The 13,323-nt window shown below is 42.6% G+C and overlaps 1 protein-coding gene and 1 pseudogene across 3 annotated transcripts; both read left to right on the forward strand.

Moving 5' to 3' along the window:
- Positions 1-401: 401 nt before the first annotated feature.
- On the forward strand, positions 402-10,196 carry LOC102262788 (BTB/POZ domain-containing protein KCTD12). Of its 3 annotated transcripts, none has more exons than XR_001360381.1 (2): positions 402-495; positions 2,209-2,299. XR_001360381.1 is itself a non-coding variant. In XM_005885033.2 (2 exons), the coding sequence occupies exon 2, from the start codon at positions 8,820-8,822 to the stop codon at positions 9,696-9,698; it is 879 nt and encodes a 292-aa protein (XP_005885095.1). In that variant the 5' UTR covers positions 402-495; positions 8,814-8,819; the 3' UTR covers positions 9,699-10,196. The 3 variants fall into 3 exon arrangements, 2 of the variants coding, with proteins under 2 accessions (XP_005885095.1, XP_014387858.1); XM_005885033.2 differs by lacking the exon at positions 2,209-2,299 and adding an exon at positions 8,814-10,196; XM_014532372.1 differs by lacking the exons at positions 402-495; positions 2,209-2,299 and adding exons at positions 2,303-2,393; positions 8,814-10,196.
- A 148-nt stretch (positions 10,197-10,344) lies between these two features.
- The window catches only part of LOC102242546, a 3,655-nt pseudogene continuing 676 nt past the window's right edge, over positions 10,345-13,323 (forward strand).

Genomic DNA, 13,323 nt, shown 5'->3' on the forward strand with positions numbered 1-13,323 from the left:
AGTAAATGATTTATTTGAGCTATGGATGTCATTTGAGTGTTTATTGCAATAAAGTTATTAAAATAAACATCTCTGATGCATCCATGTTGAAAATTCAACCAACTCTTCAGTTTAAAAAAACAACAACACAATTTGCAGCTGCTAAATGCTTATTTGTTCTTTCTGAGTCACCAAAGGTCAGAAAATTATATCTCTTATCCCCAAGTGATATTCTTTTATTAACATCACCACCACCATCTTCTCCCTTTCTGAACTTTGCTTCCTCCTCAAGCTGCCTTTTCCATCTGGGAGGCTGTCTGGGGAGGGAGCCAAGTATGTCATAGCAGCAGGGGAGGTTCTACAGACTTCCTAGTGTTAAAAGGGGAAACAGACTGAGCCTCAAGCGCACAGCAAAGGCAAGGGAGGAGAGCAGGAAGACAGTTCACAAGTTGAGCCAAGCTTGCATAGAGGCACTGAGGCTGTGCCTGGCAATATTCGAGTGACTGGAGATTCAAGGTAACTACTCCATTAATCCCCTTACCTTTCCTTTCCAGCCCACAGCTTGTGGAATTCTGGAGCTTCTGCATTTGAGCTGGGGATGCGCATGACTGTGTGTTCTTTCTGTGTGCTGAGACAGGACTGATGTGAAACCTGCCTAGAGACCCACAAGCAGGCAAGTTTCTTCCCTGAAAGGAAATTCTGAAAATTCACATTTCGTTTCATCATTTGGTTGTTTGTCTTTATTTTGAGTTGGTAAAGCATCTGGGTACTAGCATTTCATTTTAGGAACAGACAAAAAGCCATCCATCAAGCCACTTGTAGGGGCTAGGAATGCTGCGGAGGGTTTTCTCCTTCAAGTAGGAAAAGACACTTTCTTAATTCTTATTAAAGTTGTTGTTTCCTCTTGCTTACACTTCCAGTTCAGCTGTCACTACTTTGCTTTCTTGAATCAATTTGAACTGGAACAACATAAAAGGTGTAGACCACACTTCAAATGAACATTGATGGGTTCATTTTTATAAGTGAGTGTATTTTTTAATGCAGACTGGTCAAAAGAGGAGAAAGTAAGAGGGAAAGAGAGAAGAGAGGAGATATTAGGACACAGAGCTATAAGGGTTAATAAAGTTGGAAATAGGTCATTTATGAACTCATTTCCTTAGAAAATGCATCCTTCTCATTTTCAGGTAGAAATCAGGGGTTTTGATATATCTGACTTTGTTTTTCTTTTAAAAATGCTAAATGTTGGTTGAAGGATTCTTTGACTACAAAAGCAAGTGATGCACTAGCTACTTTCTCCAGCGTCTTTGAAACATTGAAATATAAAGTTCAGCTTTTCCTGGCTTGGAGCATACAGCTGGGTTGAACATGTCATCCTCTGATTTAAACTATTTACCTTTCACATCTTCTCTTTTCATTTCCTCCTTGAAGAGATTTTTACTTCTTTGATCTACTGAGAGCAGCTAACCACAAGCCATTATCAGCCTGAGGTTTATGTGCAGGAGGGAAAAAATGAGACATTACAGGGTATGTCCCAAACAAGCATTGAAAAGACTTGAGGAAAGGTTAGATTGAATGAACAATTATTTGGCTTCCTCTTCAGTAAGCTAGCTGAACAGGAAACACTGGGATGGGGGAAGGAAGGGAAAATATTTGAAGACTTTTATATGCAAAATATATTTTTACATTAAAATACATGCAAAACAGACGAGAAATATTCCTGTTTGGGAAATGTCCTTCCTGACTTCATGCTATGATAATACACCAGAGGCTCTTTTGAGTTGGACATTTTTTCATTATTGGGAGAACCGCCTCCATTTTTTTTACTTTAAAACAACTTGAAATTCCTAGCTTTCAGGAGTAGTTTTATGAATGCCTTTCAGAGTAAAATTTCTTTTTTAAAATATCTTTTTGTTGATTTCAGAGAGGAATGGAGTGGAAGAGAGAGATAGAAATATCAATGATGAGAGAGAATCACTGATCTGCTGCCTCCAGCAAGCCCCCCATTGGGGACCTAACCTGCAACGTGGGCATGTGCCTTGATCGGGAATCCAAACCGTGACCTCCTGGTTCATAGGTCGACACTCAACCACTGAGCCACGCCAGCCGGGCTAGAGTGAAATTTCTATTTATGGTTTAAAACATGGTTGTGGTTGTGCCACAGGGGTGTGGCAGTTAAGGATATACTGCAGTTCTAGTCCTAAATTTTTCCCTTTTGACTTCTTCCTACAGAAATAAAGGTTCTGTCCTTAGGATTTAGCTAAAAATCCTCTTGTAACGTGAGAGGCAAAATAGACTACCCACCTTGACTCCTCAAGCTGAATGTGACTCTGATTCATAGGATTTTAAACCATCAGTTGACTTGAGTAGAGAAAGTAACTTTAAAGCATCAAGAAAGAATAATCTGAAATAAGAAGGTATCAACTTTACACTGCTATTTTTCACCTGCTTAATTGTGTTATAAAATGATCTTTTTCTACAGTGAGAAACAACTATCTTTGATTTTTATTACTGTTTTTAGAGGGAGTATATAACAGCTTTTTTGCATTCAGAAATTTGCAAGGTTTAGTATATGTATATTTCTGGTTTATATATTCACACATCTACTCAAAATGAATTTCTATAAATGGATTTATACTGTGAAGTTATGAAAGGAATGAAATTGATATCACATTTGTTTGTTGGTGGTTTACTCATCTATATATATAAAAGCCTAATATGCAAAGTGTCCCCTCAGGAGTTTGATGGACCAGGAGTTCAATTGCTTGCTATGACGTGTGCTGACCACCAGCGGGTGGCGTGGAATGAAGGAAGGCTGGCCAGCAGCCGGCAGCCGGGGAATGGAGGCACCGGCAGGCAGGCAGCAGCTGCCTAATTACCTGTGCACTAATTTCATGCACTGGGCCTCTAGTCATTCAATAATTGCTTACTATAAGCTCACTGCTTACTAGGCTCACAGTGCTGGGAATCCAGAGATTTCTAAGTCAAGATACTATGTGACTTGGAGGTTTTTTGGGATGGACAATAATATAAATAATTATTGTGTGCTGTATAATAAGTCCTCTAAGAGATATTTCCAATCTGAAGCAATAATAAAGGATATGAAGGGATGGGGGGTGGGCAATTCAACAGGATGTTTTATTTTAGCAGAATCTTAACGGATCATTATAAGACTTCTAGCACCATAACCAAATGAAGGATCTTTCATTGCTTGACCCAAGATAAACTAAGGGAGCCAGTGTAACCCACCATCTATTATATACTTACTATATGATAGGCATTGTGTTAAGTACTTCAAATACATTATACTTTGTATAATTTCCTCCTCATCTTATGAATCTTGTTATATCCACTTTCTCGATAAGAAAATCAAGGCTCATAGAGAATAAATAACTTGTCCAAAGTTACCCGGCTTGTAAATGGCAGAGGTGGGATTAAAACTCAGAACTTCCCAAAGCCACTATGCTATAACATTTCTCAAGAAGGGACAGGGAGGTTGGGGTAGGTAGAGTAAAAGGGGACATTTTGGGCAGAAGAAATCATAAGTTAAAGCAATGTAGAAATAAAAAAGTAGGTGAGTCTGATGGGTTTAGATTCAGTAGCTAAAGTTTAGAGTCATTTTGGGGGCATCAAAGGGAAAGATAGTTGGAATCAAAGCCCAGGAATAAGGCAAAGACCAATGTGGAACTTCTCATATACTGTATTAAATATATTTGAACTTCATTCTCTAGACTTTGAGAAGCCTTTGACAGTGTTTATACAAGGAAGGCCATAATCAGTTTTGCATTTGAGAAAGATAATTCTAGTTATCGTGTGAAGGGTGAATTAGTAAGTGGAGACTAAAAACACTAGTTTGTATGAGGAATTATAATGAACTGCATCTGCTTCTTCCTTTGAGAAATGAGAATTGCAATAGTTACTTCATTCGATTATTAGAAATATTAACTGAGTCATCACATTAAAAGAGATCCAAGCCAGGCTGGCATGGCTCAGTGGTTGAATGTCCACCTATGATCCAGGAAGTCCGGGTTTGATTCCTAGTCAGGGCACATGCGTGGGTTGTGGGCTCGCTCTCCAGTGTGGGGCGTGCAGGAGGCAGTCGACCAATGATTCTCTCTCATCATTGATGTTTCTATTTTTCTCTCCCTCACCGTTCCTCTCTGAAACCAATAAAAATACATTTAAAAAAATAGATCCAAAAAGACTGGCATATAGTAAGTGCTTTTTAAATGTAAGCTATTGTTACTATGTTACCAATACTACTGTTATTATATTATGTAAAAGAGTAGAAAACCAGAGTAAAAAATGAAATGAAATTTTCAAGTTTAATAAAGAAATATGAGGAGGAGCTTAATCTTGAGACTTGAATTGATCTTTGATGCCAAGGACCAGAAGGGGAAAGGTATGGGCAAAGGCAACAAGAACTGAACATATTATAGACAGGCAATAATACCCACACCATTTTTGTAGATGTAAAGAGGTCTTGACAGATACAATCAATTAAGGACATGGACACTGGAGTCCTACTGCTTGAGTTTGTATGCCACCTGAGACACTTATTAATATTGGGCAAGTTATTTACCAGTTTCTTCATTAGAAAAATAAAGATAATATTTGTACCCACTTTATTGACTAAGAACAATACCTGGCACATAGTAAGTCCTATGTAGTGCTAGGTATTCTTATCATTAATCAGAGAAAAGAACTCGTTTATAGATAGTTTTGAGTTCCAGGATAAGAGTTTTAGATTTGATCTTTAGGCAAAGTGGAGTCACTGACAATTTTAAACAGGGAAGAAGGTGATATAATAACAACTGATCTGGTAATAGAATGTAGGATATTTTTTGGAAGTTGGGGCAGGGGGTAGGGCAGATGTGGATGGATCTCAGCTAGAGATGGACAAATCAATAGTGCAGAGTGAAGAACAGAAGTGGCAGTGGTAATATGTATATGCAAGTGACATCATAAAGGAATAATTTCTAGGTTAGTGAGGAATACACATGAGGTCATTAAGGTGACTCTAAAGTTTCTAAATCTCCAGGTTGAAGACCGGGAAAAGTGTGATATTATTGCCAGGGGAAAAAATCATAAAATATGGCCTGTTTTGGCTGGAAAAATAAAACAAAGATCATTAAAATAACTTAGATTTTTAAAAAATATATTTTATTGATTTTTTACAGAGAGGAAGGGAGAGGGATAGAGAGTTAGAAACATCGATGAGAGAGAAGAAACATCGATCAGCTGCCTCCTGCACACCTACTGGGGATGTGCCCACAACCCAGGTACATGCCCTTGACCGGAATCGAACCTGGGACCTTGCAGTCCGCAGGCCGATGCTCTATCCACTGAGCCAAACCAGTTTGGCAAAAATAACTTAGATTTTAAAAAACACTTTCACATACATGAGTGTGGTTTGGAAAATGATGAATTCAAGGTACTGCTGGTACACTCAGCAAGCAGTTGCCAATAGTGAACTGAAGCTTATGAGAGAGGCTAGGATTTTGTAATCATATATGTAAATGTAATAGTTGGAAAAGCTTAAAAGGATGATTTCTCTGAGGGAGAGATTAGATAGAAAAAACCCCACAGTTTTGAGGCTTGCACAGTCACAGTTTAGGATGGTTTGAGAAGCAAGATAAGCCAGTGGCAAAGATGCAATTGGAATTGACTGCGAGGTAAGAAGATGCTCAGCAAAGTCTAATATGGACAACTAGAGGCCCAGTGCATGAAATTTGTGCACTCGGGGGGTGGGGGTGGTGGTGTCCCTCAGCCCAGCCTGGGCCCTCTTGCAGTCCGGGAGCCCTTGGGGAATGTCGGACTGACGTCTTAGGCCCAAGTGGGCCTAAGTCATCAGTCAGACATCCTTAGCGCGGCCACAGAGGCAGGAGAGGCTCCCACCACTGCTGCTGTGCTTGCCAGCCCTGAGCCTGGCTCAGGGCTTCTGGCTGAGTGGTGCTCCCCCTCTGGGAGTGCACTGACCACCAGGGGACAGCTCCTGCATTGAGCATCTGCCCCCTGGTGGTTAGTGTGCATCATAGCGACCGATCATTCCACTGTTCAGTCAATTTGCATATTAGTCTTTTATTATATAGGACTAGAGGCCCAGTGCATGAATTCATGCACTTTGAAAGGAACTGTGGGCTGCAAGGCTGCGGTGGGGACAGGGGCGGGTCTCAGCCCATTCTCTGTGCCCCTGCCCGGCCCCTCCCACCATGGCCCCCAGTCCCCTGTCTGCCAACAGCCCCACTCCCAGCACCGCCGCTCCCACGCTCTGATGGCACTGGCCCCGCTTTCACCCGCTGACAGCGCAGAGCGATTGGGGCCAGCTCCAGCACCAGGTGTGAGTGAGGCCAGTGCCATCAGCAGGTGCGAGCAGCGGCTGCTGCCCCAATCGCCCCTCAGGAGCACAGGAAGGGAGAGAAGCCCTCAGGGGCAATTGGGGCTGGCAGCCACCACTCGCACCCCCTGATGGTGCCGAGGAATCGGGACTGGTGCCAGGCACTGGCAGCGGGTGCAAGCAGTGGTTCTAGCTCTGGCAGCGGGTGGGAGCGGTGGCTCCAGCGCTAGCAGTGGGTGTGAGCGGGGCTGTCACTGGCAGCGGGTGTGAGAGGCGGCTGCCAACCCCAATCACCCCTTAGGAGCAGGGGGAGGTGGAGTGATTGGGGCCAGCACTGGGCACCAGCAACAGGTGCGAGTGGTGGCTCTAGTGCTGGCAGCGGGTGTGAGTGGGGCCAGTGCCAGCAGCAGGTGTGAGCGCCGGGAGGGACCACAGTGCACAGGAGCAAAGAATTTTCAGTAACCACGAGAGGCTTGCCCTGGTGACAGCAACTGGTGCCCCGCCTTGGTCTGGTGCCCCTGCTCACCTGCTTCACCATTTCACCATGGCCGATGCCTGCCATGTTCTGCGTTCTGCCACCTGCTGTCAATGTCCTTCATGTTCCGCACGTGCCCCCTGGTGGTCAGCGCACATCATAGTGACTGGTTGTTCAGTTGTTCGGTTATTCCGCCATTCAGTCTGTTGGCATATTATAATCCTATATATCCTATATAATAAAAGCCTAATATACTAATTGTCCCATTGGACGGTGGTTCGACTGGGAGTTTGACCGGGAGACCAGGAGTTCGACTGCTCACTATGATGTGCGCTGACCACCAGGGGGCAGCGCGGACCATGGCAGGTGCCAGTGACGTGCTGCGACCTCTCACTGGCTACCTGGGGGCGGGGGGGATGGAGACGGAAGTGCAGTGAGAATGCAGGGTGTCCGCTGAGCTCACTCTCACTCCCCCTGCTACCCTCCCCTGGGACACCAGGGCTCGAACGCCAAGGAAGCTCCCCCCCAACCCCCCCGCGGTCAGGTGCCAGGCGCCTGTGAGGAGACTGACCCACACCCGTATGTCCTCTTCCGGGTGAGCTGGGCTGCAGCCACCGGGACCGCAGGGGCCGGTCGGGCTTCCTGTGGGTTCGTGCAAGAGCCCGGTCTGTGAGGCCGGCTGGGAGAGAGTGCACTGCCCGATCAGCTTCCATGTGGCATCGCTGGGCAGCTCAGAGGCCCACACTGCCTCAGCCCACAGCGCCTGGCCATGCTCACTGCATTTCTGTGTGGGAACTCGGACGCTGTGACTCAAGCTGAGGGGGGCATGTGGGGGCCCGGGGGCCCAGGTGCTGCCCAGAGAGCAGCTGGGACCTGCCCTTCCACGCCAGGTGCTCATGCTTTGATCACTGGCAGGCCTAGGGACTGCACCCATGCATGAATTTCATGCACCAGAACTCTAGTATAGAAATAAAGGAGAATGGGGAGCAAAGAAAGGTGATGAGCACACCATGTTTTTTGTTGGAAACAGTGGTTCTAGTAAAATGGTAGGGGCAGAAGTTGGGATATAAAAGTGAGGAATGAGTGGACATTTGAGAAGGTACTAAGTTATGGTCTTACGATAGTTGCCTATATTCTTTATTTTATAATTAATTTTCTCATACTGCAACAAGGTATCACTTTATACCCAGTAGAGTGGCAAAATTTAGAAATCTGGATAATGCCAAGTCATGGTGGGAATGTGAGGATTAAGTAGGAATGCAGACAAAGGACATTTTAAAGAGCAATATGTCACTGATTAGTCAAATTAGGTATATACATACAGTGTGACTCAGAAATACTACTGCTGGCTATATAGCCTAAATGCGTTCTCTCACAGGTTCATAGGAAACATGTACAGGAGCATAAATTGGAGCAGGGAGTTAGAGGCAATCTGGGTGTCTGTCACTGACAGAGTAGATAGTAAAACATAGTGGGTGCATACCATGAAGTATCATGTCACAGTTAGAAGCAGGAGATTAGGTATACATATAGCAACACGAAGGAATTTGAGCACTATAGTGCTGAGTGTGAAAAGTGTATAAATATGTATAAATGAAGACTGAAATGTATGATGCAATAACATCAAGAATATATATGCACAGAATATATATACACTAAACATCAGAATGGCAGCCTATGGTGGGACCAGGAACAGGAATGGGAATGGACTGAGAGTAAAATAGAATAACCAAAACAAATAAACAAACACCACAAGAAAGTCCCTGCATGGACTATGATAACATGCCATGAATTGAGGATTGTGATCATTTGATACACCCAACATTCAGAAGGACATTAAAAATATAATTGCAAGGCCAAATGATGTGCGATTTTTCTATTCTGCCATTCTCAAGTTAAAAATAGATAATGGTTTGCTTGATTTTCTTGGTATATAGTGTGTCTGAGTGCAGAAAATTAATGTTTATAAACAGAATCCCCATACTGAAAACTTTTACTTAGAACCAATGTCTTTTGCTTCTGCAGATCAATATGGCCATGCCAGAGAAATCAAGTTGTACCAAATCAAGCAAGGATTTCAGTCATTTTCCCGAGATTGTTGAACTCAATGTGGGTGGTCAGGTGTACATCACTCGCTATCCTACTTTGGTCAGTGTTCCTGGCTCCCTGCTCTGGGAAATGTTCAGTGAAAAGAATCCTTGCTCCCTAATCCAGGACAACAAAGGGAGGTTTTTTGTAGACCGGGATGGTTTCCTCTTTCGCTATGTGCTAGACTACATGAGGGACCGGAAACTAGTGCTTCCTGACCACTTTCCAGAGTGTGGTCGGCTCCAGAGAGAAGCAGAATACTTCAAGCTACCAGAGTTAGTGAAGATGTTGGCTCCGAAAATCAACATGATCAACTCAGTTGCCAATGATTTATGCCAAAGTGATCTAGAAGAGCTTTCCACCAACATTGACATCGCCTGTAATCTCTCTTCAAGTAATAACATCCAAGTTAGTGGCCCTGATAACCCCCCAGCTCTGACAGCAAATACTGGCTCTGACCTCAAGAAGGCAGGTTTCATCACTATTGGCTATCGAGGCTCCTATACTCTGGGTCGGGATAGCCAAACAGATGCCAAATTCCGCCGCGTGGCCCGAATCATGGTGTGTGGTAAGATCTCATTGGCCAAAGAAGTATTTGGAGATACTCTGAATGAGAGCAGAGACCCTGACCGTCCTCCTGAGCGGTACACTTCTCGATATTACCTCAAGTTTAACTTTCTGGAACAAGCCTTTGACAAACTAGCTGATGCTGGCTTTCACATGGTAGCATGCAATTCCACTGGCACCTGCACTATCACCCATGACCAGACAGATGACAAGATCTGGACCTCTTACACTGAATATGTTTTCTGCCGGGAGTGACACTTAAAAGAAATCACCCAGAAAATACAAACCAAACAGCGAACTCTCTCTCTCTCTCTCTCTCTCTCTCTCTCTCTCTCTCTCCTCTGTTCCTGTGCAGCTATACCTTTTAGAAATAAACAGATTAATTTTGGATCTACAAATCTTGGACAATGCCATTCTCTTCACCGTAACCATTTGAACTTTTGTTGGTAACTTCCTTCTTACACATTCCATCCTATCTGGCTTCCAACCGGCCTTGGATTGTGGAGTTGGATGTCATTTCATGGAAAGTATTCAATGCGTAGGCATATGTGCATGTACATCACTGTAAATAGTAGAGGTGTATTTCTTGAGTGAATGCAGTTAGATAAACCCACAAGATTTAGTTAGTTAGCTGAGAAATGCTAAGCCATGGTTTCCAAACTAGTTCTCAGCACCACATCTTGGAATTGCTTATATACCTTGCTGTTTGTATGCTCCTAAAGAAAGCTCCATGTACACTTGTTCTGAAATCGAGACCCCTACAGTAAATGTGAATATGCTTTGTAAACTGTTATTGCTATTCTTTTTGTCCAGATGGAATGGAAGAAACTGGCAGGCATCTTCCAGGAGGTTCATAGAAAGGCCAATCAATTCTATGATTATTAATTATTCTTATTAGAAGATGGATGTAAAGAGAGCAGCCAACATAAGTAATTAATGCCAAGAATAAGAGTCTTAGCACTTAAATTGCCTTTACTTGGAAAGGAGAGTGAGGGTGAGCATCATGACTATTACACAGGCATAAGTAGGTATGCTCCTTTAAGACTGCATCAAAATATCATTTTATTTATTTGAATTGAAACACAAAAGCATGTAGCTAAGAGAAGGTTAAGCAAAGAATTGCTTTCTACAAATACATATGTGTAGTAGTTTGGTTTTCACTAAGTTAAATATTTGGATGTATGTCAACTGTTAACTTTTGGTGGAGTGTGTGTGTGTGTGTGTGTGTGTGTGTGTGTGTGTGTGTGTGGTGGGAGTGGGAGAAGAAATAGGAGGAAGATGAACAGAAGGTGAACTTTTGAAAAAGGAAATAAAAATTTATCTTCTGGAATCCCTACTAATGACCTTTATTATACAGGTTGAAAGAAAAACCCTCATATGAAAACACCTTAGTTTGATTCAAATTATTAGATTGCTGAAGAATATGAGACAAGTCAAGAAAAAGAAACTGAGGGCTCATTTTCAAAAACCTTTATCTCCTCTGAATAGCTTTACAGCAAGTCAATGATCAAATGGCATTCAGGTTCCTTTATTTCTTCCTTGATGCCTTACATTTACTCCATGTCTCTATTGTACTTATTATCTTTTGATTTATTTTCTAGTTGGGACTCTGGGTTGCAAGGAACTAAAACCCATTCAATGTGTCTTGAGAAAAATAAAAAGTACATGTGTCAGGGGTGTGAATGGGTGGACATTCTATAAATGTGCCTGTCCTGCTGAGTGCAAGGACAAAAAATGAAGTCCAATCAAATTTCGAATGATCTGGGGAGATATCAGGAACTGATGTTCTATCTTGTCTGTCAGAGGGCATTTGACTTTTCCTTTGGTCATCTGAATTTGTCAGTTGTATATTTTTCTCTCTACATCTTAGGATCACCTTTTTCTCAGCTTGTACCTGCCATAAAACAGACATGTCAGCCCTTCCATGAGCATGAATTTTCAGCCATTCTCTCCATAGTTAACTTCCTTACTGACCCCCTAATTCAAAAAATCCCAATCAGCTGTGGCTTAAGAGAGAGAGTCTGAATGGGTGGAAGGCACTGTGAGTGTCGGCAACCAAACAAAGGACTATTATCAACATTTCTAGATGGATTACTCCCTATGCCTGACACATAGTAAACAATAAGTGTATAACATGTAAAAGACTCATTGATGAGTATTTCCAAAGGTCTCAGGGTCCGGATTGACTGTTCATGGAAGTGATGATTTTTAATGTGGTCAGGGGCCATCTTTCATGATCTTCCAATCTAGCTTTGCTAATACCCTTCTGATAAGTTAGTGCCCTAGAGGGGCAACATTTTAGATGCTATAGAGAGGTGTTTCCCAAACTCAGTCATTTGTGTACCATTCTTATGGTTTTTACGATTCCTATATCCCTTGTGCACTGTTAATCTAATCTTTTAAAAAGTGAGCTAATAAGTCCAGTTTCAGTTTTATTTAAATACATTCAATAGCTCTATCCACTCTGACATATTTCTGGTATGCTCCAGGCCTCAGTGGTTTTGTTGTGCAGTAGAGAGGAGGCTATCTTTTGTCCTATGTTATATGTATACCACAGTTAAGCCATAAGGTTAGAGAGATTTGCAACGGTGACCTGGTGCTTCATGCCTTAGGCTCGGCCTCTTAGAAATGTACTTAGAAAAGATTTGTAACCCAATTTAGAACCAGGACTACTGCTCTACTCACTTTTATTCTGTCATCAATGTACTGTCCTCTTGGGTTCAAATTAATTCCAAAACACTGTATCATTTGTTCTTCAAATTATAATTGTATTAGCCCAATCAGATTACTCTCCTATCACCTAGCAATAAAGTAATGGGGGAACCAGAGGGAATAAATTGTAATAATCTCTCAGATTGTGTAGTTCATTAAGAAGTTGGAACATAGGATGGCTCACAGGCTAAATAAGGGGATATCTCACTGGGTAGGCAAATGATTACATATTAGTTTTCATTTGAGAGTCACTAGTGTGGTTGATGTTTATAAATAATTGCTCAAACTATAGTTAATATTATAAATGACTTTCTATCAAGGCTGTTGTGTTGGAGGCACCAGAAACTTGAGTCTGGTCGATACTACAGAAAAGAAATGATCCTTCCAGAAATTCTGTTAACTAGTTAAATTTCAGAACCACCTGTGCCCATCCTGCTGGAATGAGGGATACCATTGTCAATAATCACTAGGTCAAACAGAATTTATACAGCCTGGATGAAGATGATGACGTTGCAGCTCCCATTCTTAGTAAACAGATGAAATTCCCAGCCTCAGGCAGCTTACTCCACCACATGCCCGAGCCGAACATTTCTAAGCTTTCCATATCCAATGCCCTCCCTCTCGCCAAAGTGGTTCAGAATGATGCGTACACAGCTCCTGCTCTCCTCTTCTCGCTTGGAACAAAAGCCTTGACCAGCAGGTCCTGGACACGACTGAACCAGGAGGATTCCCCTAAAGAGCTGCTGTCTGCTGAGCCCGTGGTTAGCACTTTGGAAGGCACCAAGATGACTGTGAATAATCTGCACCTTAGAGTCACCAAGGAAGATACTGTTGAGATTTCTGTGTATGTGGAGCCCTGAAGCAGCTCGACTGGTCCATTCTGGGGCAGCAGAAATGGTCTTTGTTAAAAAGGATGATGGAATTGGAGAGCATTATGCTAAGCGAAATAAGCCAGTCAGAGAAAGATAAATATCACATGATCTCACTCATTTGTGGAATATAATGAACAACATAAACTGATGAACAAAAACAGATCCAGAGACACAAGCATTGATCAGACTGTCAAACCTCAGAGGGAAGGTAGAGGAGGGTGGGGGTAAGGGGGAGAGATCAACCAAAGGAGTATGTATGCATATAAGCCTAACCAATGGACACAGACACCAGGGGG

This window comes from Myotis brandtii, unplaced genomic scaffold, assembly GCF_000412655.1.
Source record: "Myotis brandtii unplaced genomic scaffold, ASM41265v1 scaffold889, whole genome shotgun sequence".
Classification (NCBI taxonomy): Eukaryota; Metazoa; Chordata; class Mammalia; order Chiroptera; family Vespertilionidae; genus Myotis; species Myotis brandtii.